Source organism: Marmota marmota, unplaced genomic scaffold, assembly GCF_001458135.2.
Source record: "Marmota marmota marmota unplaced genomic scaffold, marMar, whole genome shotgun sequence".
NCBI lineage: Eukaryota > Metazoa > Chordata > Mammalia > Rodentia > Sciuridae > Marmota > Marmota marmota.
In genome coordinates this window covers 41,722,533-41,750,450 of record NW_026000005.1, presented here as the reverse complement: position 1 = coordinate 41,750,450, position 27,918 = coordinate 41,722,533, and the positions used below count along the sequence as shown (strand labels likewise).

At 37.9% G+C, this 27,918-nt stretch overlaps 1 protein-coding gene across 1 annotated transcript in view; it reads right to left on the bottom strand.

Annotated features, from left to right (window-relative positions):
* The window catches only part of Nyap2 (neuronal tyrosine-phosphorylated phosphoinositide-3-kinase adaptor 2), a 245,637-nt gene that overhangs the window by 115,949 nt on the left and 101,770 nt on the right, over nt 1–27,918 (bottom strand). Inside the window, exon 4 of the mRNA XM_015481011.2 lies at nt 26,894–27,195. Coding sequence (XP_015336497.1) covers nt 26,894–27,195 — 302 coding nt within the window. The remainder of the gene's footprint in view (nt 1–26,893; nt 27,196–27,918) is intronic.

Below are 27,918 nucleotides of genomic sequence, written 5' to 3'. Positions count from 1 at the left end.
AGTATGAGGTACTGCATTTTATAATGCCATACATTAACCCACATTGTGTTAGTCAGCTTTTCATCCCTGGGACAAAATACCTGGGGAAATCAGCCTAATGGAGAAGAGATGTATTTTGGCTCACAGTTTCAGAGGTTTCAGTACATGGTTGGCTTGCTCCATTGATTCTTGGTCTAAGGTAAGGCAGAACATCATGGAGAAAAGGCATTGAAAAGCAAAGCTGCTCACCTCGAGGCAGCTGGGAACCAAAGAGATAGAGGGAGGAGTAGAAGAAGGAGCCAGAGACAAGATACATTCCCTAAGGACTCAATCCCTCTGACTTAATTCCCAAGTCCTATTGTTTCTATGACTTCCCAATAGTCCATTCAGCTATGAATCTATGGATGGATTGAATCATTGATATGGTCAGAGGCCTCATGGTCCAATCACTTCCACCTCTGAACACTGCTTCCCTGGGGACCAAACCTCAACACATGAGCCTTTGAGGGACAGTCCAGATCCAAAGCATAATGCCTGCTTCTCTGTCCAATTTCATCTTCTACCCCTCTCTCCAGATTCACTCTGCTCCAACCACACTGGACTGCTTCCTGCATGCGCTGATCCCAGAGTCTTTGCACTTGACTTTCTATCTGCCTGGTGTATTTTTTCCTCGAGATATCTACATGGCTCCCTCTACTACGTCTTTTTAATTTATCTCAAGAATCACCTAATCACTGAGAGTTCTCCCTGTCCACCTTATCTAAAGTGGTCCTTCCCTCACCTCACCACTCACTCACTTATCCATCTTAATGGCTGCCATAACTAAGTGTCTTCTTCTTAATTTATGCTTACTTGCTGATTGTCTCCCTCAACTGATAAACATAAGGTTTATCAAAGTGGGTGCTTATTTTTAGTCATGATTTTAACTTCCAGTGCCCATAATCTACCAGTAAATAAAAAAATATATATATTTTTGAGTTGATTATTCATGAGAAGCCATGGCAAAGCATTTCTGGAAGATACTGTTTTACCTGTATCTCTGCCTTCTCTGACTTTCTATAGCAAATTCATTCAAGGATGGGTAATATGTAGATAATTTTAAAATAATAAAATGAAAGGAAATTAGAATGGACCAAAAAAATCAGCTTGGACTAAAAGCATTTTCCTTACCCCATTGTCCAGAAAAAAAAAAATCCTATAGTTTCGATGAGCCAAGTTACACATGTAAAATTCTGAATACATCACAAATCTCCTTCCAGTTCTTGCTTGCTCAGGAGAGTTTCTGTTCCAATTGAACAATTATACCCTCTAAAAATATGCCCAATCATCTAGATGCAAATGCAGTATTTTTATTGGTAAGAAAGATACCACTCAATTACCCAAATTCTGCTATTATTATGGTTTTTGAAAGAAATTGCAATGTTCTGGTGTGCAATTCTGCATCATGTATCAAATTTCTTGAAAAGGGTCTTGCCTTTGCCTGGAAGATTGGTCCTACAGGCATAGATCCCAGAGAGATACTCAGTCATGTAGGAAAAGATGTTCACATCTCTGTAACAGTGTTGTGTGTTTGAAAATAAGTTAGGAAAAAACATAAATATCCAAAAAGAGCATTGTGCATTTAAATTATGAGGTATTTATAACTTATAATGAAGTACTCTAGAATAAAAATAAAATAATGTTGTTGTAATATTCCTCAACATAGAAAAGTTATCACTATTTGTGAAATCATAATTTTGTGTACATTATGTGTGTGTGTGTATTTGGAATAATAGTGAAAATATTTTCTTGATTCAGCAGGGGTGGGGAGTGGGAAATAGTTGCTCTTTATCATTCTTTTTTGCATATGTTTTTTTTCATCTTTTTTTTTCTTTACTTTTTTGGAACTGGGGGTCGAACCCAGGGCTTTGGAGATGCAAAGCAGATGCTTTGCCACTGAGCTATATCCCAGCCCTCTTTTTGCATATGTATATAATGCTCATATCATAATGAAGTTTCATTTTTCAAATACGTCATTATAATATTATGAAGTAGGGGAGGGAAGAAAACATGTCCCTTGAATTTACATTATGAATTTTCAATGAGGGTGATATTTTGTCCACATGATAAAAATTGGTTCTTTGTGAAGGATCAAAGTGTCTTCTTCTTTCTACATTTAAAGCACAGATACACACGTGGCACATAAATAGATATTCAGTATATCAATGCTATTAAAATTTCATGAGAGGATAATTAGAGAAGATATATCTTAGAAAGCTCTTTATAAGAATAATAATGAAAAAAATTTCTGAGAACCCTCCCTCCTTTATCTCAACCCAAATAGTTAAATCTTCTGTTTGTGCAGCTTTTAGGAAATTTAAAATTCTTCTCATTTATTTTGCATTTAATCACTCCTCCTCACTCCCAGTGTGCACAAGTTCACACCCAAATGTGGGACCTGAGAAGACCCTACCTACATTCAGAAGGAATTTCTGGAAAGAAGCAATGGAAAGAGGTTAGTGGATCACAGATGGATGAGAGCTTCAGCTCAGGAGAGAGAGTTAACTCCATCTAATATCCAGTAAACCACGTTAGGCATCTCAGAAGCAATCCTTAGAAATATTTCTGCTTTTTCTAATTGAGGTCAGACAATGGGAAGCTTTTCCTAATCCCCCAACATAGCACTTTTTAATTTTTTTTTTTTTAACTTTTGGCATTTGTACAATGCCTTCATTTAAGACCTTCCTTAAAAGCATCCTCTCGGTGATAAATGAGCAATGGAGTTGGCAAGCCTTTCTCCACTGACACTCATATTTCAAAAAATCAGGATTATGATTAGAGAAGCACAATATCAAAGACAAGACCTAAATCAGTCCCCAAAGCAAGAGCAGCTGAAATTAGAATTATCATCAGAGTTTCCTCTCAGGAACAATTTGGAATTTATCAAAAGGACAGAGACATAGTAAAGCATAAACAGAGAAGGGAGGGGAAGACAGTCTCTACCTCCCAATATAATAAAATCTATGTTTCCAGGTTGTCATAAAATATCCTCAAGGGTGACTACAATTCCACTTAAAAATCCACGCAGGCTGGGGCATTCTGGGAACATGTCACAGCGTACTCAGCTCCCAGATGTGCCCAGTTCTTGGTAGGAAGCTAAGTGATATGAACACACTAAGGCAATGTTTTTGTTCTCCTTGCTTATTCCCAGGATTCAAATTAGTCTCATTAGAAAAATAGCTCTGTCTGGTGATGTCTCCAAAATTAGTGGGAGATATAGTCATAAATCTAAAGAGAAGCTGTGGTAGGCAGAATAATGACAACCATAAAGATGCTCACATGCTAAAACTGGGTCTGTTGATTGGCAAAGCCAGCCCTTCATCCACAATTGGACTACACGGTTGGAGCATTGTACCATGGAATCAAGCCAATCAGTACATGTATCAGTCAGTTTTGCATTACTCTAATGAAATACCCACAACTGGATACTTTTGAAGAAAAGAGGTTCACTTAATTCACAGTTCTGGAAGTGGGAAATCCAGATTTGAGCAGCCCTATTGGTTTGGTATCTGGGGAGGCCTTGTCACTGAAGGCATCACAATGGCAAGAATGCATGTGTGAGAAAGAGATCACAGGTTGAAACAGGAACCCAAAGAGAGCCCTCTCCCATGATCTCTTCTGAGGACAGCACCCTGGATCATCTAAAACCCTCTCTCTAGGTCCCACCTCTTAATGTCCCAATACGTCAGTACTGCCACCATGAGGGCTAACCCTCCAACACTGGGGGAGCAAATTATACCCATATGTAGCAGCATCCAAAGCAACACAGTCAGTATAGTAAAGTCAAGGTCAGAAAGTAGTAATTCTGAGGCTTTTTCTCTGGATCTTTTAATTGAATACTATAATGCATTAGGTAGCATTATTCTACTTTATTTGCTCAATTATGCCTTTGTTAGAGAAATAACAGCCCCTCAAACAATGTGATTCCAACTAATCTTAAAATAACTGGGCAAATTGTAGATCTTGGCAATCAGCCTTGCCTATAGGCTTTGTTTTGTATTCACCTGACAACTTGAAAGTGAAAAAATGGTCACAAAGAAGGATGAAATAAGAAGTAAAAGTAATAATGAAAACAAAAAAAATAAAAAGGAGAAGCTTAACAAGGCTTTTTTTTTTTTTTTTTTTTTTTCCGGTAGTGACCTTTATTAGAATAATGTATTTGGTTATATATTGTTTGGTTATTTTATTCTCAGCTCAAATTTTGTGAAAGGCCTTCCCTGACTACCTACTTAATATTGTTTCTCACCCTTATTTCTTCATTCCCATCTATTCAAAATATTCTGTCTAAAATTGTATTTATGTTTTAGCTTATGCATCTATGATCTCTGCTAAAATAAAAGCTCCATGAAATTGAAGATTTTTAAAATCTCATTCATCCTGCACCTTCATTTTCTAAAAGAATACTTGATATGTAATTAGCAGGCACAAAATAATCTGGAAGACTTGAAGAATGGACAGATAGATGGATGAATGGAAGGGTATATGGATGGACAGATAGATGGATGGGTGAATGAAGCAAAAAAGAAAGAAGATATCTTATTCAATGCCCAGAAATGAAATGTGATATCTTTTAAACATGCTCATGAGAAAACCGTGTACCAAGTGTTGCTACTATTTAGATCTCCAAATGAGAGACATTTATGGGAGACCTAAACCTGACTGATGGTCTGTAATCGAACATAGTTAAAGGCAAAATAGTCAACCACTAAAATTCAGTAGGAGCTGGTTTGGCCTGTGTAATATGCTTAACATTCACAAAATGCTATACCTCATGTAATTATTAACATATTTACAGAGGATTATTTTTTGAATCAGAAAATGTCTATATTCACCTAATATTTATAAAAATAGAATATTCGCTTTAAAAAAAGTAGCTTTCCAATATAGTTGTTATAAATAACAAATAATAAGAAATGTCAATACAATTTAAAAAATATATTCCATGAACGAATTTAACATTTGAATATTGTAGCTGATAAGGTTCCAATCAGTGAAATGATCCTTGATCTCATTAGAGTTTACATACCAGTAATATTCAGATAATAAACAAGTAAATTACATGATTTGTTCCTGTGATAATAAGTTATCACAGAAACAATAGAACACGGTAAGGACTGTTAGGGGGACATCAGGATTTGCAGGGCAGGAAGAAGCACACTTTAGTTAATGTCTAGGTGGCTGCTATCCAGGATGAGTGGAAAAGAAGGGAGGGAGGGCATCCTCAGCAATTTCTTTCATCTGTATTCTTCACCAGCTCCCAGGGAGATTCTGGAAACCCTGGGGCTCCTATTGTGTTCATATCAGCTCTAAATGAATTTGGCTGTTGTTATTTTTAGGCAGAAGCAGAGAAGGAGAGCTGGTCAGGCTTAGACAGGTTGTAAGGCAGGGTTCCCTGGTGCATTGTCACAGGGCACTCTTCTGTGTCCTCAGGAAAATCTGGTCTAGATCTATTAAGCACACAGGCCACAATCCTTTGATTACACAGGCACTGTTGATAATTAGTTGGGTGAAGCCTAAGTCTGGAGGTTCCAGGGACCACTAAAAATCAAGCCTATTATTACTAACTTAAGAGATTTTGACAACAAAGGATCTGGTTGTGATGGCTTTGGAAAAACCCAGACCAGGAATGCTTTGGAAAAGAGGGTTGTTCCTTGATGAGCCACATTTGACCCTACTTTTTTCTATACATCATTTGAGAAAAAGGAAGGAAAAGGTAATAAACATTCAACTCAGGTGCACAAAATATATTTTTAAAATATAAGAAACAAAATGCTTGCTTTCCCTCCCACCCGAGTCTATATTTATTTTGGCTGCTCACACTTCCTTCCAAATAGCTGGTCAAAACATAAATCCTTCTGGAACAAAGCTAGAATATGATCATTTCAGCCTACAAATGATCCTCTAAAAATCATTCCAAAAGCATTAGCATATTTTAAAAGTGAATATTCTATTTTCATAAATATTATCTTAGGTGAATGTAGACATTTTCTGATTCTGAAAAATAAATAAATAAAGATAAAAATTGAGAAGGAAATGCTTGCTGTTTCTCTACGGTTCTATGAGACTGAATTTTGAAAGCTGAGGTTGTTTCAGAAAAGCTGCTCAGAATTCCCATGATTTGTGCTTTTGCTGTTAGCAAGATAAATGTTTTCTGATGACAGATCTATGGATGTTTTGGATTGGGAAATTTTTCTACAATGCAGGTAGTTTATACTAAGGCCAGCAGTGGAAACAAAAAAGAAAAACTTGAGCTACTGTGGTATATATATTGTTTAGCTTACTGCTATTACTGCTACTGAAAAGTGAAAACCTGGCATATAGAAACATTAGTTATGAAACTAAGAAACCATATTATTGTAAGTTTTAATTAAACGTACAAATGTTTTTTGTTTAATTTTTATTTGGGGGAAGTATTTTTTCATCTCTTTTTTTAAACCTTGATAAAAGTTGATTAATTTTTTCACCTTATCATAAGCAAGAAATGGAAGGCAAATACATTCTTTGATATTGAAAAGTTTAAAACTGCAGTTATGTTTATGAACACGAAGAGAGAAAAGCCCTTGTTCACCCCTACTCTAAGGCCATGTAAAGGATCAAGACATGAAATGTCACCTTCCTCCAGACTGCACTCCCCTTTCTTCTCCCTCCCTTAGGCCACTGAAGAAGCAGAGGACAAAGGTGATGCTTATAAAATATGGGGCTGGGTGCTATGATCTCATCACTCATCCATCCCGACCCTTCCATAAATCTAGGGTTTGGGACTCTACAAACCAACCTTATGGCAGCTAAGTACTGCCCGGTAGATTATTTTATTCTTTCTTTTTCTCGCAAAGGATGTGTTATTTCAGACTAAGTACTGACTACGATACTAAGTACTTCATACTAGCAACAAAGTATTTCTTCAGTACTGTTCCTCTCAGTACTGAAGGGTGGAGGTCTGGGATCAGGGAGCCAGCATCCTCAGCCTTCCAGTTCATAGGCTTCTGTCTTCTTGTGTGCTCATAAGATGGAAAGCAGAGAGAGAGTAAGGGATGAGCCCATTCTTCATGAAAGGGCACTAATCCCACTGAGGAAGGCTTCCCCCTCATGACTTAATCACTTCCCCAAAGCACTGCTTCCTAATGTCACATTGGGGATTAGACTTCAGCATGGGGATTTTAAACACAAACTTTTCAGTCCATAACATGACAGCAGCTACTTCCTGCACTACTGCTTCCAGAGGACCTCTTTGCCCTCTTCCAGACTTTCCAATCCTTCCATATCAGTTGAATTCTTCCTTATCTGAATTTCTGTGTTTCAATAGCAAATATGTTGTTTCTCCATTTGTAACTGGACAGGGGCTAAACTAGGAAAGTTTAAAAATATAGGGGAATTTTGGACAAGCTTTCTTTAAATTGCATGAATGAAGCAAAACTGTGTCTGCCACATCTTCACATCAACACTCAAGACTAATATATATACATATATATATGTATATATATATACATATATATATATTTGCATATAAGGAACATCTAAATTGATTACAATGAGTTGACACTTTAAGTTGAGTTCAAAATTTTATTGATTTGTTTTTACTTTTATTTGTAATTATACTTAATGGTGGATTCCTCATGCCACATCTGTACATGCATATTATATAATTTGCCCTATCTCCTTCCCTAGTACCTTCTCTTTCCCTCCCCTCCTCCCTACCCTGGTCTTCTACCAATCTCTAGTATTATATTTATTTTAATTAATGCCTTCTATATGTAAATATATAGGATTCATTTAGGTATATTTGTACATAGACAGAATAATTTGTTATATTTTGTTTCCCATTGCTTCCCAATACCCTCTCCTCCCACCACACCTCTCTCTCTCTCTCTCTCTCTCTCTCTCTCTCTCAATACTTTCCCTACTCCCTTGGTTTCCTTTTATTTTCATGAGATCTCCATTTCTTATTACCTTTTCCTTCTCCTCCTCCCTCTTCTCTCTCTCTCTCCTTTGCTCCCCCCATCTTCATCTTCTACATAAGAAGAAAACATTCATTCCTTTACTCTCTGAGTCACTTTTTTCACTTAGCATGATGTTCTCCAGTTCCATCCATTTACCAGCAAATGACATAATTTTATTCAAGTTTATTTCTCCTTACAGGAGATGAATAAGGGAGGGTCTACAAAAGAAAAAAAACAAATAGGTACTATAGGTAGTCTCACAGTTCTGCTCTCCATATTCTTTCTCCCCGATAGATTGAGGCATCTGTAAAGAACCTCACTGATCTGTCTGCTTTCTGTGTGTGATGAAGTGTGGCTGATGAATATTACACAAAGCCACAATAATGGAAGATTGATGTTATTATCTATCACAGGTATGAATACAGCTCATGTAGGCACTCAGCCCCCAGAACATTTCCTTTTTGCATTTCTTTCCTAGCTAACTTTTAGCAGATAATGGTGTTTTGTGTAAGAAAATAAAAACCATCTGTGAGAGACAGTTACTCTAGTGACACTCCAGTGAGTGTCATCTCCTGGTATGCATGTCCTTGTGTAGTCTCTTCCTTACTGGCTCTGGTGTTGGTTATATGAAGTTATATATCAATGAAATATCAGCAAGCATGGAGCAAACCAATGTGTTAAATACTTGTATAACAGGAGTATCCTCTTAGAAGTGCTTGTTCTTGGAAACCAGCTGCTATGCTGTGAAGACAGACAACTGCATCCTGCAAAGCCTCATGAAGAGAGATGCCAGAGAGTGAAAAGCCATCTTTCAGCCAAGCTCCCAGTGGAATGCAACATCACAAGAGATATCAACTAACACATGGAGCAGAACTGCCCAACTGAGTCTGGTTAAACCTCAGGATAATGGAAAAATAATTAATAACCATTAAGCTACAAAGTTATGGGGTAGTTTTTTACATAGCAATAAATTACTGGTACACCAACAGAAAGACATTTTCTCACATCATCATCACCAACTCAAGACCAGAATTCACATTTGATCCCTACTCCTCTCTGAGGCCACGGTGGATTTTGCTGCTTATCCTCTGTTCGCTTGTCAGGGACTGTTCTCCACCGATTATCTTGTCTCTCACCTTCATCAGTCTTTGCTCTCTTCTGGATCTATCCCTTCACCATTCCATCATCCTCCCATTCCACCCACAATTCACAGAAGAATGTATCGCTACAGTCACCTGATCCTTCACCTCCTTCTAGCTACTACTCCATTCTCTGCTTATTTTTATAGGAAATCATCTCAAAAATGAGGATTGCCCTTTCTCCACGTTCTCATAATGCTTTTTCTCATCAGCCCCTCTCCATTTTGACTTGTTCCTCCTTCACTCCCCAAATTATCTCTGCCCTGATCACCAGTGACCTCTAACAGATTTACCTCTGTTTTCAACAATTTTTAAACATTAATCACTATATCTTAATTTCTTCTTATGATCTTAATATTTTCTTATGGCTTCCAAAATACGTCATGCTTCCCCCGACTTACAGGCTACTTTTTCTCTGATTCCTCTCTTGGCTTCTCTTCTTAATCTTACTGAAGCTAAGTTCTACATGGATTGTTTGTAGACTCTCTGAAATTGTGCATTCTCTCTCAAGATGACTTTTATCATATTTATTCTAATGACAACAATTTCTGTGTCTCTTGTCCTTCACAGCACTGTATCTAATGGCTTACTCCCCATCTCCACTTAAATATTTCACAACAGTCTAAATCTGAAACCAGTTCTTTACCAATCCTTCTCATATCAGCAGTGACTTCACTGTATATACTATACTTTCGTCTTTTCAATATAGACTCATACAAGCTTTGCTTAATTCTTATTCTTTTAAAATATTTAACTGAGCACCAAATATTACATTAAATTAATATGATTCCTGTAGTATAGTAATTCACTGTTTAGAGTTGAAAACAAATACGCAGATACATAGTTACAAGGCAATTCAAAATGTTATATCAGAGACAAAATGAGATATGATTATAAGTAGATGGAATTTGAGTACCCTTCTAGGAAGTGGAGAAACTTTTCTAATGGCCAATTTCTAAGAAATTTTATTTTCATTTCAATACTCATTTAATACCTCTTGGGGCTTATTACTTCAAGTTAACCATATAATTTGGCCCAAATTATTAAGGATGGAGAATTCTTAAGTTTGAAATAAATGTTTTTCAGAAATATTTCACAATATAAACCCTTTTCTTACCAAATTGTGTTTTCATTAGTGTTGATTTATTCCCTTTCTAATCAGATATACTTATTTCCCCCTCAATGTTTCTACAAATTATAGGCATAAAATCCACTTTATTTAATTCTGTCTTTAGTCTGTTTTGCTCCCATCTCTTATAGTTTCAGAGTTTCAGGAAACACAACTTCCCTTGCAAATTTCTATAGACATATGAGCATTCCATTGAATATGGGGATGCATTGCTTTGTATACAGGTATTTATTTTCATCACTTACTTTTGGTGACAATTTGAATATTAACAAAAGAAGATGCATATTTCAGTCATGTTTCACTCAGGAAGTGATATAAGATAAAGGTTCAGAAAGAATCTGGCCTCCATGGTGTGATGGTCTACATAACTACCAAAGCCAAGAGAAAATAATTGCTCTTCATATTAAAAATGTAGAAAAATAATGTGGCTTTTATTGGACTTGTTGGGGTTGGAAATGTCACAAGTAATACTGAATATTGGAAAGAATTTCTCCAATACTACAGTGGATTCAGTAACTACTAGTTAAATACCTTGATTAGCCTATAATGGTGAAAAAGACTTTGTAAGAATTAACTATTGTTACATGATATATCTGTAATTGCTAGATATAATATTGATCTCTGTGACTTCTAAATAAATAAAGGTCGACTTCAGTATGAATTTTTTTTTAAATAGGAAATATAATAGGGATACAAAGAAGAGCAAGACCTTTAAGAATGCACTGCTTCAAAGAGAAGATGGTCAGCCAGAAAGCCACAATGTCAAGATGGTGGTACACTTTGGTATGGAGCATATAGAAAAGAAAACTATGGCCATTGAAGGAGGGGATAGGTCTTCACTCAGGAAATGAATGAGTGAGGTATTAAGGCAGGAGTGTCAACCATGCCAGGGACTTTGCAAAGGCCAGGGGGAAGTAGGGCAGTGTTTCAGGATAGGCAATGTTATGGTAATAGCAAGGGGGCAGGAAGCAGGTGTGTTTGCCCAGCAGGAGGGAGCAGCACAGGTCCAAAACACAGAGCTCTATATCCTGTGGTGGAGCCTGGGTGACCTAGGGGAAGATGGCTTGGGTGGCTAGCAGGCAGCTGGAGTGGTATGTGGATGTCATAGAGGGTGGCCTTTATCTCAGACAAGTTCAAAACTAGAGTTGTGTTTGAGAGAGATGAAAATTAAATACAACCTTCTGCATTTGTTTGTTTTATGAAATAGCTTTGACTGTTAGGTTTATAATTTAAATATCTATAGATCTTTTACTGAAAATCATTGGTACTTTATGTACAGTCTTTTAGTTTGCAACAAATAAATGTAAATTTAATCAATGACAAACTTTTAATGAGTCTTAATCTTTAGAGAGTGCCAGCATCCTTTCTTCACAGTATAGTTTTTACAGATACGAAATACATATCCTAAAGATATTGCTATCTATCTATATCTATTTCTAATGAGAAAGGAACAGAAATGGGAATATGTATAACTGCTTCAACAGAAAAGTCAGCATTTCTCACTATCTGCAGTTTCACTGCTCCCATTTGATCTAAGCCACCATACGCAGCCTCCTGACTCATCTTTCTGACTCTACCACTGGCCTATAGGAATCTGTCCTCAATAGCCACCACAGTGATTCTTTCCAGATATATCTTGCCACCCTCTAACTCAAACTCCTGAAATGTCTTCCTTGGAATAAATCCCAAAGCCTTTAAGATGGCATATAATGAAGGTCCTACATGGTCACATCTTATTTTCCCTATAATATTGATTCCTGGTGTTATCCTTTTTATCCAAAATATTTCTGTAACCCAGTTTCCTTGCTATGTACTCTCCTGCCTTTGGGCTTCTACAGAAAATTTTTCTCCACTGGGAACTAAACTTACACCCAGATATTCACTCCCTTATGTTTGTGCAAGTGATCAATTGATGCCTCTAGGTTCCAAGTTCATCTGGTTTTCCTTCTTGAGAAGAGGGATTAAGGCCCTTAGATATTCTCTCCAGGGCTGGTTGGCCTAATGTTAAGCTTCCTCAGTAGAGGATGCTGGAGGTAATTGCAGCAGAAAAGGATTTTGCTTCATGGTTGTAGCATTTCATTGGCCAAGCTCCTGCACGTGGCTTCCCATCCATCTGGATTTAGCTCTTGAAACATCACAGCCATTAACTAACTGCTGACCCCAAACAATGTTATAGTTCTCAGGGGAGAAAACCCCTGAGAATAACTCTCCTCATCACCTGCGGGTGGATTTTGGAAATCCAGAGAGTGGATTTCTGCCTGTGAACCTCTCCATCAGGTGATCCCTCTGGGCCTCTCCATGGGCTAAAGGGTTCTCTGCCTCAGCACTGCTCCTTTTATCTTCTGTTCCTGAATTCTTTGCCGTTTGCTTTACGTTTTACTAGCCAGTCCCCTGTTACTCTCTCCTCTGTTATAGTTAATGATACGTTAACTTTCTGTCTCCAACTCACTGTATAGTTTCCCTCCCCTGATTAGGCCTAGACTGACAAAGTGTCTTAGTCAGATATGAGGATGAAGTCTTTTTTGTCCTCTTTACTTAAAGCTGCCTTCTGGATCTCTTTACCTGGAGTAGAATTTTTCTTTCTTCCAGAGCACTTCCAATGTAAGTTCTTAATTTGATGAATTTATAATATCGTTTGTTTATCATCTGTTTTACTGCTGATAGAATATAAACACTATGAAGATAAGCATCTTTTCTACTTTTGCTCATGGATCTATCTCAAAGTCTTAGAACAGTGCCTAGAACATTAGAGATATTTTAAAAAATTGTTGAAGGAGCAATCAGATGGATTGTGGGTAGTCATCTCTCTGACTATGCTGGCCCATGATGGGGGAAATTAACTTGTTTGCAGTGACCACAGTGAGAATTTCCATACCCCTGGGGCTCAGGGAGGTGCCAATCTTTCCACTTGTCCTAGATAATTAATTACAGAAGCTGCCAACCACTATATATGTAGCATCTAAGACATAATCTTCTCCTTTCCCACTAAGTGTTATCTCAATAACTCCAAATGATCTAGCCATTTTAACCAAATCAGCATCTCCAAACTCAGTTGTTTTTTGAATGTGGCAATTAATTTTGCATTTAATCTAAGTACACTCACTCTCAAGCTGGTTGCATCTTGTTGTTAAACCAAAGAATTCCGTCTAAGGAACAGATCCATGTTGCTCTGGCTTCCTTGATCTGATATTATAGGGCATGTATTTTCTTTTATTTTCCAAAGTTTATAAAGCATGTGAGATATAATGGCCAAATAACTCAGGCATAAAATTGGGGTGGGGTGGCAAGGGCTAATTTTCGTTTCTGTTGCCACTCTCTAACTAATGGGAGTTATCAGACCTCTATGTGGAACTACTTCTAAATAGACCCTCATTGTTATGTGCTCTTAACTTTCATTTAAAGATTTCTTAACCCTTTTTTTTCTCATAGAGATGGAAAACCATAGAGAGATTGTATTGCATATGGGAAAGAGAACTTTGACAATTTGAAAATACAAGGATATCACTCAACTTCTCTAGTCACTTTTTCCAGAGATATAATAGAATTCTCACTCACTGGCAATGGACATTTATTTTAAGTATGTTTATAAGACATATTATTAAAATCCATAATATCCTTTTTTACAACAGCTCAAGATACTTTCTCTGAGAAGCCACCCCCAGTTTCTCCTGTTAGGGTACATGCCCCTGACCTAGACTTACATTATACCTTTGCTTCACCTTCCAAAGCACTAATCTTAACCTCACTGTGGCTGCTAGTCAGTGGTACTGGCTGGCTGTAATGACTTTTAGGGGAGAATAATTTTCTCCACAACCTACCACAGTGCCTGTACCTAGCAGACACTTGATAAATGTTCCACTGACTAATAACATCCTCAGGGAAGTCAATACTCACACTGACAGCAATCCCCGGGGATAAGGAGCAAGGTCTTGGGGGCACACAGTGGAACCAAATGTATAAACTCTTGAAACTTTGTCTAGAGTCTTGTGGCACTCTTTCCATGTTTTTCTTCTTTTTTTTTTTTTTTCTCAAGCTTACTAATAGCCTCTGGGATTTTGAGACCTGAAAATAAATTTATACTAAGTAAAAATAAAGAACATAATAAAATAAAGAAACTAAAATTCACAAGTCTTATTGCAAGAAGGAGTTTGGCCTCCCTATGTTCTATTTGTTTGTTTCTCAGTTTTCAGTCATTTTGGTTAAATGAAGTTGTCAGAAAGCAGAGGTTCCCATGGGTGATGTGTTTCTGTTCCACTCCATTCAGTCGACTTAATTTGATACATTTTAATAGCAAATAAATAAATAAATAAAAAGCTAGTCTTAAATCACTGCCCTCCCACTTAACAAGAAAAATCACAGAAAGTGATTCATATTACAGAAACTCTCAGTACTGACAAAGGACCATAAAATCAAAGCACTTTTTCAGCAATAAATGTATGCTTCATTGAGATCAATTAAGGGCAAGATTTATGCACATATGTAGTCACTCTGCCTTAAAAATGGCTTTATACACTCTCCTGGAAGGTAGGATGAAGAACCACTCAAAAGCTGGTGCTTGTAGAATAGAAAAACACATTTAATCTGGAATAAACCTGGTCTTTAAGAATATGTGAGAAATTTCCAAGTGAGACCCTGAAATATGCAAGTATAAGAACAATTAAATTTAACATCCAAAACTCACTCAAGGGAATGAACTCTCAGCTCTGTTTTGCATCTTAGTTGACAAACATATTCCTTTTTAGCTGATCTGAACAGCACAAGTCAAACATTCCTTGATTTATATTATTCAGATAAACTAATATGTACCTGCTACCCATCAGCAGTATTCTTTGCTGATTTATGTCCCAATCAAGATTCATAAATTAAAAACAACAGAAGACATAAAGGTTTTATAAACCTAAGAGCAGGCAAAAAGGCAAAATAATCTAATCTCATTTTAAACAATTGGCTACTACATCATAATCAAAGCTGGTGGGACTGAGAGACAAATGGACAGAGGACGTGCTTGCTCTGAGGATCGTGATACACCAAGCCCATCCTCAACACTTTCTAAATGTCTCAACTTCTTTCTACATTAGAGACACCTGGAAACCCATTAAGCCTTCACAATAACTAGTTTCCTAGAAGAGTTATTTGTAAAAACATGCAATAGTCAAAATATCCCTATTCAACCTTGCCTATTAAGTGCTACTCTGTGATAGGTATTAAAGGTATGAAGACAAAAGAACAAGATCCAGGTCCTGTCGGAATGCTTAGCCTCCCTGGAATACAAAAAAAAAAAAAAAAAATGTAGTCAAATGTTTAGAATAAAATTAATTGTATGTGTAATGGAGCTATACCTACAGTACAGTTCACCCACAGGACAAGTCAATCACAGAAAAAAGTGCATTTATGTAAGTTATGATAGAAAAAGTAGCAGTAGACCTGGGACCTTGTTGGGTGAGTGAAAATTTGCTGTAGAGACTGATTTAGAATAGACATTCCAGAAAGAAAAAAATCCATACCCAGAGAAATAGAGGCAGGAATAAGCGTGGCCTGTTTAGAGAAAATTAGGTAGTTTGGGTCTGCTGTGAGAGCCATGAATGACAGAAGATGTGGTCCTGTGAGCAGGATAATGGTCATGCTAACAAGCTTACCTTTGTCAGGTAAATGATGAGCAGGACAGTGACGTGCTCAGATATAATCATGAGAAGAACAGTGCCATGGCATATAAGTACTGGATGTTTACATGAAGATGACCTCTCTGGATGGTTGGGAAGATAGATTTGGGAAGGTGAAGTTGCAGAAAAAACAGTTTGGCACCCATGAAATTTTCAGGTGGAAAAGACAATGGTGTGATAAAGGAGAATAAAAGGACTAGTGGATGGAGAGACTCAGAGATGAGAGGAGCAGAAGTGGTCAGACTGAATCACTGGTGAAACTTTGGGTTAAGAAGCACAATCTGAGAAGGCTTTCAAATTTGGGTATCTAGATAAGAAACATGGGGGAAACAGCTAGGTCAGTGTGGGTATGAAGAGTTTGAAGAAGAGCTGTGATTATCTACAGAGAAATGCATGCCAGAGATCCAGGCAGACGTTGGGAGCAAATGTAGAATTCATGACTTATTCAAAAAACATTAAAATGAGAAAACAGAAGAGCAAAAGACAGAGTCTAGAGACATCATCATTTAAGTATCCAGCCAAATGAAACACCCTCTCAAAGAAGACTGAGAGAAGATGAAGATGAAGAAAACCAGTAGAGAGCCATGCATGATGTACCAAGGGGCAGAGAATTTAGGAGGCATTGCAGTTAACAGTCTAAAATGTTGAAGAGAAATAACAAAGGATAGGGACAGAAGGCCACCACAGAGATGGGAACCAAGATTGACTCTTAGCATGGTGAGGGCAGACTCAGCAGAAAACTGTGGATGTGTAACAATGCGAGCAAAGGCAATGGCGCGAGTGCGTGCAGAGGCCCTTTAGCTTCCGGCTGAACACAAAAGGACAGATGCAGGATCGTGGTTTGAGGGAGCCACCAGGTCAGGGAAGGAGTCTGATATGAGTTGATCCCATTTCCAACATGCATTAGGAGAAGGAAACCCATTAGAAAGATTCCTTCCCACTATCATTGCATCTATGAGATAGAGAATATAAAGATGAGGGCAGCTTCTGGAAATAAAATACATTTTAAAAGTACAGTAAAGTATCAAATGCTTTATGTAACAAATGGGGAAAATGTTTTCATCAGAAATGCTTTATAAAGACACTGACCAGGCTTGCAAAGGTTGGGATGGGGATAGATTAACTCCCAGGAAACAGTACTATATAAGTACCAGCAAGCTCTGAGCTGTCTTCTAAAGATTGTGGTCACAGTTCTTTTTAGGACTTAGGGGACATAAAAAGAGTCTAGAGAAATAGAGGAGAAGAGAGTTTTATGGAGAAGAGAGTTGGAAGTCATTTAGGGAAGGCAGGCTATGATCTCCTTTCCTCCATTTTTTTCTAAAAATGTTTAATAACTAGTAAATAACAATTAACCACATTCTTCTCTAAATGCTTTAGTATAAATGCAAAGAAAAGGTAAATTTCTATGCAAATTTGAAGTCAGACATAAACAGACCATGGAGAAAGTTGCATTGAAGGTTACATTTGTTACTCTGCCTAGTCAGCTTCATTTGATTCGTTGTGCTTTATAAGGTCCATTTAGCTATTATTGAAAATTGATGCAATTACTGCAATTGAGAAGTTACATAACTTGAGAACAAATAATCTCATACCATTTGTCATCAAAATGCTACTGGATGGGCAGAGAGAGAGATAAGGAAGGTACCAAGCTTAACTTGCCACCACCAATGCCAACAATCCAGGGGGTCTGGAGAAACCCACAGGCCAAAGCACTGAAGAAGATGTTTGCTACATCAAGGATGCTTGACAAGGGCCCAGGTGACTGCTGAGTAAAGCTAGCACACTGGGTCAGCAACAAAGTAACTAGGAAAGTCAGTGGTGAGATCTAATAGATTGCTAGACATGTACACTGCAATTTTAATATCTGCACCATTTAAGGGTTAACATTTTATTTGTATCTTTATATTTTAGAAGTTCTTGGGCCTGGGGGGTTGATAGACTAAGGAAAGTATTTCCTTATGTCTTATAATAATGAAGCCAAAGGAAATAAAATTTTCTCACTCTCAACCCAATAAAATAATCCAGGCATCTGGCAGAAGGGATAACTTCCATTTTATGGAAAAAGAAACAAAGATTAAGAGAAAAAAGGGAAGGGAAGTTATATTGTGCCCTATTTGTTTACCAATTATGATACCCTATAGAATTGTAGCTTATCTCTGGCATTACTAATTAACTTTCCCACAAGCTGATTTTTGAAGTATCCTACAGAGAGTTGAGTAGTTTTTGGAAAAGCAATACAAGACTATTCCTCTTTGCATCACCCTTGGTTTCAGAATTCTAGGCTGTCCCTCAAGATTCCTATTCTTTAAGGTTTATGCCTTACATAATTGTCTTTATTTGAAAGCAGGCAGGACTATGAATCTGATGGTGTTTTACTTTAGTGATTAAGTTATGGCATATGGAAAGAGATAAAGGGATTTTACAGCTAAATGTAATATTTGTATCAGTTGACTTGGAGTTAATGAAGGGGAACTCATTCTAGGTGAGCCTTTGCTATCCAGGTGAGCTCTTTAAAAGAAGACTTTTACCTGTAGAGAGAGAATGAACCACCTAGGGACTTTCCTGTTGTCCTTGAAGAAATAATCTACTGTGTATTCCATAATTTCAAGAAAATAAATTCTGCCAACAACTGCATAAGCTTTAGCAAGGACCCGAGCTTCAGATCAGACTGCATCCCACTAGACACCCTAGATTTCAGCCTCAGGAGACCCTGAGAAGGAAACTGAGATAATAAAAGTATGCTATTTTAAGACACTAAATTTGTAGTGGTTTGTTACACACAATAAAACACCCTCAAATCAGTGCCCCAACAACAATAGACACTCAGGACCTTTGGGCTTGTTGACTTCTCCTGGAAGAATCTATCTGTGCCAACAATGTGGATTAGGAGTCCTCTTCAAAATCAGACTATTAGTGGAAGAAAGGTAATGGGTGAGAACATTCAAGAGACAGGTAGTTGTTTGGATTAGACGTCTATATGGGAAGGACTGAGAGGAAGATTCATTGCCTGATATTTGACTGGCACACTGTTTCACTCGGGTGCCTCAAGAGCATTCAGGAAAAGATCACCCACAGTAGATGTGCAAGTCCATCTTCATCTGAACAACACCTGGTCACAAGGGCATTTTACAGTAGCTATTGATGATGCCAACCAGAAAAATAAATCCAAGAATGTGGGCCTTGAGAGATGACCTCCTGAAGCTCCTCCTCATAAAATGAACAAGAATCACACAAGAACGCTATCCAATGCTACGACGATAGAGATTCCCATAGCTTGCTTTATGAATTTCTCTGTGTTTTACTTTAATGGTGATTAACACGGCTTAGAGCCCCCCTTGGGAGCAGGCTGTGAAGGACAAGTGCCACTTGTCCTGTGAAGGAAGGCAAGCAAGCAAGCTGCAGTTATCTAAACTAATCAGTCAGAAAGCCATTAGAAAAGCCACTGATATACCCTTTATAGAAACAAAAAATGTTGAGGAGAAAGGAAAGACCCTTCCAGGAAAAAAGCAAAAGAAATTAAGGAAAAGCTAAGTGGGTCATCAACAGGCTTGATATGTCAGTATTTTTTTGAGACCCCTTCATCTCATTTATTTTCAGTATGACCAGGAAAATCTAGGAAATGACTATCATCATCTTAAATGCCCTCTACTGCCTGAAGGAGGAAGGCAGGCCAGACCCCCAAGAACCAGTCCTCATTCCTTTGCCTAAGAGCTTTGTAAGATGAATTATTTTTTTGTTGCTCTTTACAAGTTATCATAAATCTAGCAGCTGAAAAGTCAATATCCTATCTTAGCTCACACTCCTGTAGATCAGAAGTCTGGAAACATCCAGAACCCAAAAGGCTGGGTTCTCTGCCCAGGATCCCACCTGATGAAGTCAAGGTGACAGCCAGGCGGAGACCTCTTCTGGCTGTTCGGTTTTTGGAAATCCACTGTAAAGCTACTTCCTAGTATTGACAAAATTCAGTTCTTGTAGTTACAGGACTGGGTCCCTGTGTTCCTTCTGACTTTCAGCCAAGACGCTGCTCTCAATGCTTAGAGATTGCCTGTGGCCCCCTCCATCCTCAAGCCAGCAACAGGGTGTCAGGTCCAGGGATTACACACTGGAAAAGAAGGGAGTGGGGAATATTGGTACTATCTTAGAATTCTGCCTACCACATGAGACCAGGATTGCTAGTCCCATTGCACAGGGGAGAGACTGAGGCTGAAAGAGATAATGAGTGCTTATGTTCTGCAGCATTAACAGAAAAATAAAGTGGGTTTACCTTTGATGCCCTGTTTTTCTATTTTGTTATGCTGAGTTGTAAAATAATTAGGATATTTTTAAAAAGTAGTATGGCCACCTTATAAGTGACAGAGACCTAGGCTGACAACTGAGAAAGCAAAACTAAGTTGTAGCCATCCATTACTGGTGCAGACTTAGGCTTCCAAACTGGGATTCTGACCTGGAAAACCTATCAGTTCCCCAAGATAATTTATACACACACACACACACACACACACACACACTCAATTTTGTTTCTATTCTTCTTTCCTCAAATGTCCCCAGGTTGTTTTTTTTTAAAGTTAACATTGGTAGTAAAGCAGATTAAGACATCTTTAAATTGTCAACACCAGACAGTCAAAGAGCAGCAACTATTCTTTCTAGAAAAAAAACATTATTAAAGCATGCAAAACTCTTTCTTCCCTCACTAAACGACTAATTACATGGAAGAAAATCCCATAGCTGTCATACCATATGTATTTTGGTTTCTGAAATCATCCCTTTAAATTGTTGCTGGCTCCATGAAATGAATAAAGTAAAACAGGCTGAGGCAGAGAACTAAAAATAAAATGGTAAGCAAAATGAAGGAAAGCACCACTTCTGTTCTGTTGGTTGCAGAATCTCAAGTACAACAAGATAGACACTCAAGGTGTCTGCTGAATAAATGGAGGCATGAAAAACATTATTTTAAACTCTAAAATATGTATTTATTTCTTTTGTATAACTATTTGAGTTTAAAAGTGAGATGTCCCCCAAAAGCTCATGTGTCAAATAATGCAAAAAAGCATAGAGGTAAAAAGATTAGGTTATGATAGCCTTAACTTAATCAGTGTGTTAATCCCCTGATAAGGATTCATTGGGTGGTAACTGAAGGCAGGCAGAGTTTTGCTGGAGAGCTGGGTCATTGGGGGTTTGCCTTTGGAAAGTATATTCTGTCCATGTCGAGGGGAGTCTATTTCTGTTCCTTCCCCCACCCCCGCCCCCTTGTCCTCTCTCTGTCCTGGTTCCAGGTTCTGAACTGTTTTCTTCCACCACACCCTTCCATCATGAGTTCTGACTCACCTTGGTCCCTGAGCAATGGAGTCAGCCATTTATGGACTGAGACCCCTGAAACTGTGAGTCAAAATCACCTTTTTCACCTTAAATTATTCTTGTTAGCTCTTTTGGTCACTAAAATAACCTTTGGGGGGTAACCTTTCAAGTTTTGGTTGCTCGTAAGGCAGTGACTTTGGAATAAACTTAGCTTTCATTAGATTCTGGCTCAATAACACATTTCAAGTTTTCCAGGATGATAATGATTTGAAATATTTCAGCAGACATTCTGGTTTTTGAATCAAAAGATATAACTCCACCAAACACCTCTAAAAGACAAAATCAGAAACTAGGGTACCTTTTCCAATTAGAAAGTATTTTCTCACTGTTTTTTTACAGAAAGTCATGAGATGATGTCATTAATGACTGGAATGAAGAATTCATAACAAATGGAAGTTTAAGACATAATTTTAAAAAATACTCTGTTTAATAAAAACATGTTTTCCTTCAGATACTAAAATTTATATAATATTATTATACTTATAATATCATCATATATATCGTATAATATCATAATATTATTAAAAGCTTATAATACCAGGGAAATTTTTATTAATGTCATAATATTATTAAAAATTACTATAGTCATAGAGTATTGCACTATTTATTTGGGTCACTGTAAAACTTGGGGGGGTGCTTTTTCTCTCATTTATTTTTTAAATTTTATTACCAAAAAAAAAAAATATATATATATATATATATATATNATATATATATATATATATATATATATATATATTCATATATTCATATTTTTTATTCATTCACAGTTGATAGATACTTAATTTGACTCCATGTCTCAGTTACTGTAAATGACTATTACTGCTGTAATAAATGTGGGAGTGCATACACCTCTTTAACATATTTTGCTATCTCTGTTGGATATACCCAGCAGTGACATTGCCAGATCACACAGTAGTTGGACTTTTAATTTTTTGTAGAGCCTCCAGACTGTTTTCCTTAGTGGTTGCACAAATTTACACCCCCAGCACAGTGTGTAGGGCTTCCTTTATCTCTGCATCCTCCTCAGCACTTTTTAAAATTGGTCTTTTCAATAATAGCCATATGTAAAATTTTGTAAGTTCTAACATGTAGAATGGGTGGATATATCTTTTCCTCTCTTGTTTCCTTTTAATATATGTGCTACATCAAACCAAAATTTCATGTTATTCAAGACTATTAAAAAGCAGTAGTTACAGGGCTGGGGCTAGGGCTCAGTGATAGAGCTCTTGCCTTGCATGTGTGAGGCCCTGGGTTCGATCCTCAGTACCATATAAATAAATAAATAAATAAAATAAAGGTGTTGTGTTATGTACAACTAATTTTTTTAAAAGTGGTAGTTATATATTTAAAATTACATTGACTTCCATTTGTACAGCAACTTCTTTTAATCATGCACGTCATTGGCATTAGATACCTGGGTCGTCATAAGGCCATGAGAAAGGCAGTACACCATCAGTTTTTCAGTTTTTTGTAATTATCTTAAAGGTTAAAAAAAACTCATTGGGTCACTTGCCTAAAGTGTTCGCCTCTCACTCTAAGTACAGTCCCTTTTGCCCATTTCATACAGAATCTCTTAGAATGACATTATTGAGGAATGAAGCGGTTTGCTAAAGGAATAGGAATGACTGAGGTGAGGTTTTGAGATGGCTTATTTGATGGATCACACATGAGACACATTGTACTTAAGGCCCCTTATTCTTTCTAGTTAACTCCTTTTTTTCATTTAATACTGCCTAAAAATGAGCTGATATCACACTGAGGTGACAGAAAAAGGTAATTAAAATATTCATATTATACTGATTACCATTTATGTTCTTCATATAAAGTAGTACATATATGTTTTTAATGTGACAGAATTATAATTTTAAATACTGAATTGTATTTTTCTTGGTACATGATTTTTGTTGTGTTCAAGTTTATCTCTTTCTTTCTTCTTCTATTCTGAAAAGCCATTTTATTACAAGTCCAGTTCTTTTTACTTTTATCCACAGGGAAGTCATAATCCTCTACTTAAATAGAAGCTGGTTACCATGGAAATCATTCTAATGCCACTGAATCAATATTTTGATTTTGCTGACATTTAATGTAAAAAGAAAAGACGGGCTAAGATTTATAAAAGTCACTTTTTATCTGTGTTATAATGTTGATAGCTGGAAAATTATAAAGAAAACATGTTCTATAATGAACTCCAGTTAACTTACAATTATAAGGAACTGAGAATCCATAAAAGAGCAATCTCCATATTTATGTAATTTTGGCTTTGAGTTTACACATACCCACACATGCATTTGGACTCAAAAAACATTTCCACACCCCTGAACTGAGATTTTACCCATCTCTATACAATAACAACAGATTTTATCCTCTTATTATTGAGGCCATAATGTGTTTGAAAGAGATTTGGCTATACCTAGCTTTACAATTGCCTTTTAAGTGTTCTGAGGAGAGAGTAAAATTTGCATAGAGAATCACTTTTCTATAAAAGCCTACCATTCCTGCACAGGACCTTAGATCATCCAGTTCACTCAGGACCATGACGAACCACAGCTGAGGGATTCCCAATCTATCCTAAGAGCTCCCATTTGAGGACATGCACCTCCCAACCCATCAAGTAATTTTCCAAGTCCAACTTAAGTCACTGATGTCCTAACTTGGTCACTTTGTCCTACTCTACCTTCAGGTGATATAAAAGATTATAGAGATATAAGATTAAGAGAGCCACTGTCTTCTCTTTGGCAAGGAGCCATTGGGAACCCTAGGTCCTTGATGGTGAGTGGATCTGAGAGAGAATGATACCTCCAGAAAACAGACACCTGAAGCATCCCAAATGGAGGGTATTCTGTTCTATTTTTAACATAATTGAATTGTCACTCAAATTTTTTTTCTGTAGAACAGTAACCACGATTTCCCCCACATTTTCACTCTAAGTACCTGTCATCGCTCCCCAGAGGGGGGCTGGGAGCACCTCCCATTCCTTCCAGGAACCCAGGAGGGTTTCTGGCAGCATGACTCACGCTGCTCTCTGGCTCCTTTCCTGCCTGTCTTATCTTTCCTCTCCATTCAGGGGTTCTTTTATTTCTTACTATTCTTCAGTCCCATTCCATATTGCATTCAGGACCCCATCATTCAGAAATCAAGGTCTTAAGTCAGGATCAGTAATCTTCTTTTGCAAATAATCTAATGCTATTGATTATGTAGTATTCTGGCAACTGAAGTGGGAGAGGGCAACTTCTAGACACAGGATCACACAAAATAAACAACACCAGGTATCAATATTAGAGAAAACCTAAGATGATATTTAAAATTTATAAAAGTCATGTCTCTGGAGCCATTTGGTGTATTAACAAGGGAACTAAATACCTCTATGTGTGTCTATGTGTTGATGCGTTACAAGTTGGAGGACATACTGATAACCCTGAATCATGAGGGGGAAAAAAATACAATTTCTAATAAATTCTAAGAAGGCAGAAAAAGAACAGTCACCTCCAAATACATACAGACCCACAAATGCACACACACAAGTGTTCACTCTATTACTGTTCCTTCTAGCTAAAAAATTGGAGCCAATGTAAGTATATATCAATAAAATAATAATAAATAAAATAATAAATAAATTCCTATGATGTACACTTCCATCCATTAAAAAGTGATGTTTCTTGACAAATAAAATCCCTAGAAAACAGTCACACGGAATAAGTGAAATATAACACAGGAAATGCTATGCACTATGATTTCAATTTTTCAAACACACATCCATGTTCATGCTATTTCCATGTGGGCTCTTACATGAATACACATATGTACACATGATGTATTATTCCTATATGTGTAGTAGAGAAAACAGATTAAGAAGAGATTTATCCTTGTTGAATTGGTGGATTACCACTGTCTTCAGGCACTTATTTGTATTATTCAATAATGCAGTCAACTATTGTCTTGGCCAAAGACACTTGGATGCCAGGAAGGGAGAAAGAAGGGTGAAGAGAGAAACTGCATGTACCTCAGGGGCACCTAATCCTGTGGAACAATTTTGAACTTCTACAGAAAGATGAAGACTAGAAGATGAGGGAACTTTCATAGGAAAATGAGGAGTCCAGGTAGCAGAGAATTCTGCCCAGTTGAGAAAAGGATTATGTGCTCCCCATCTCTGCAGTGAACCTCAGCTGAAATTTGATACCTGGGGGACTCAGGGAAGCAGAATCTTCTGCTATGAAGAGAGTCAAGAATATGCAGAGCAGGAGTCTATAGGGCCAGTTGGAGAGCAGGGTTCTCCAACTGGCCACTGGCAGCTTTCGGAATCTTGAGGTGTTTATCACAATTGATAGGTAAAAATCTGAATGGCCTTGGGAAATGGACTGAATGTTGTGGCCCCCAAATTAAAATGTTGAAAGCTTTGTCCCAATATGGTGGTATTTGAAGGGGGAGCCTTTGGGAGGTACTAAGGACTTGAAGGTGGACCCCTCATCAAGTGGATTGGCACTGTTAGAACACAGCACATTCTCTCTTTCTTCTCTTCCCCATGTGAGAATAGCAGGAGACAGCAGTGTACAACCTGGAAGAGAGCTCTACCCAGAAAAGTCCATGATGGTATCCTGCTCGTTCCAGCCTCCAGAACTGTGAAAAATAAAATCTGTTCTTTATAGGCCATCCAGTCTAGGGCAATTTGTTATAGCAGCCTAAACTAAGTCAGCTTGTTTCAAAGTACACTTAAGATGTCTATCCCATTAAGGGGCTCTCAGAAAAAGCTCAGGAAAAGTTGAAACTTACATATTCAGGTGAGGCCTATAGAACTGGTGAGATCCATGGTTGATATGACCTAATTCATAGACCAGTAAGGAGGCTGGGATATATCTGAACTCTATATTTCATAGCTGAGGGAAAATGTAGGCACAGGAAGAAATCAGTAATATAAAGAGACTGAAATGTACAGTACATACACTGTACACACACACACATACACACATACATGCATGCATTCATACTCACTGGAAGAAAATAATGTTAAAATGATTATCATAAAAGTTATGGTAAAAAACCTTTTTCCTTATATTGTCCCGCATTAAAACATTCTCCCAATAAACACACAATACTTCCCTCAGTTATTCAAATAGTATTAATACAAGCTAGAAATATAAATTCATTCTCTCTCTCTCTCTCTCTCTCTCTCTCTCTCTCTCTCTCCAAGATAATTTTCAAATGATCCAAAGTGTTAAGAGGGCATTTGAGCCAGGTGCTGTGGTGACACCTCTTATTTCAGAGGCTGGGGAGACTGAAGCAGGAGTTCAGCAACATATTGAGGCCCTAAGCAAGTTAAGTGAAACCCTGGCTCAAAATATAAAAAAGGCCTGGGAGAAGTTGTGCTCCATTTGTGTACAATGTGTCAAAATGCATTGTATAATCATGTGTAAGTAATTAGAACAAATAAAATAGAAATAAAAAAGGCCTGGGGGTGTGGCTCAGTGGTTGAGTGACCCTGGGTTCAATCCCAGTCCAAACAAAAAGACAAGGGTATTGAGAACAGACCAATTCAATAACCTTCCCCTTGATTTTTCTCAGGTGGGCCTCCCAGGTGATGCCAGCAGGATCGTGACCCAGGGGGAAGGCAGGGGCTCACTGGCAGACCGGGTCAGGGCGCGTGGCCTGGGAGCTCACCTTCAGGCCTCTCGGTGGGCCTCCCGCCCTTAGTGGCCACAGTGCTGTTGACCATCTCCGAGGAGGTGCTCAGCTTGGTGCTGGGGTCCCGCTTGGGCTTGGGTGGTGGCTGTCTCCGGGAGCCACAGCTGCTGTCATCCTCCGTGCCCCCGACCGAGTGCAGGGACTGCGACCTCACGGTGAAGCCACTGGAGCACGGATGGGGAAGTCTGTCCTGAGGGGCCGGCATCGTCATGAATCCCATGCGGAAGTGCTTGCCCACGTAGCCGGCGTCGTGGCCTCGCCCGACCTCCCCACCTATGCTGTAAAGAGAGCAGGCCACAGTCGGTGAGGAGAGAAGGCCCCTGCAGATCCCAGGAAGAGACTATTTATAATGGGCGAAGTCTCCAGTTTTAACTTTAGACCAGTGCAGAAACATATTTCACAGTGGGCTGCATTTTAAAGCAATTTTGAGTAGCATATGAAAGCATTCTGTACTTTTGCATTAAATTATGAACATAAAGCAAATAGGACTTGATTATAATAAGAAATCTTAACATGTATTTCCAGATATCTTTTTGCCCATCTGCTTAGCATCCCAAGGGTGGCTGGGATGAAGCATAACAGACTTTATCTTTGATTGCTTTTCTTTACTTGGAGGTAATGAAAATCTTACCAGTGGCTTAAAAAGAAAAAAAAAAAGGGGGGGGGGAATCTCCTTTGGCTCCTAGACAACATTTTGATAGATGACTGAGTCCCAGCTCTCAGCCTCAGAGTCTTCTGCACTTTATCAAAATCATCCCTAATTTATCTGCTTAGTATGTTGGGGAAAATTAAACACTGGCAAAAGTTCTATTACCAAACCGAGATGGGGGGGGAGATACAGAAAGAAAAAGGGGGGGAATAGGAGGAGGTGCAGGTGAGGAGGAGGAGGGAAGGAATGGAGGGAGGGAGGAGCAGGGCAGAAAGAGAAAGTACTTTCTTAAATCAGTGAAGAAACTGCCAACCTCTCCATTCTCCAGAGAGCTTCAGCTACCTTAGTAACT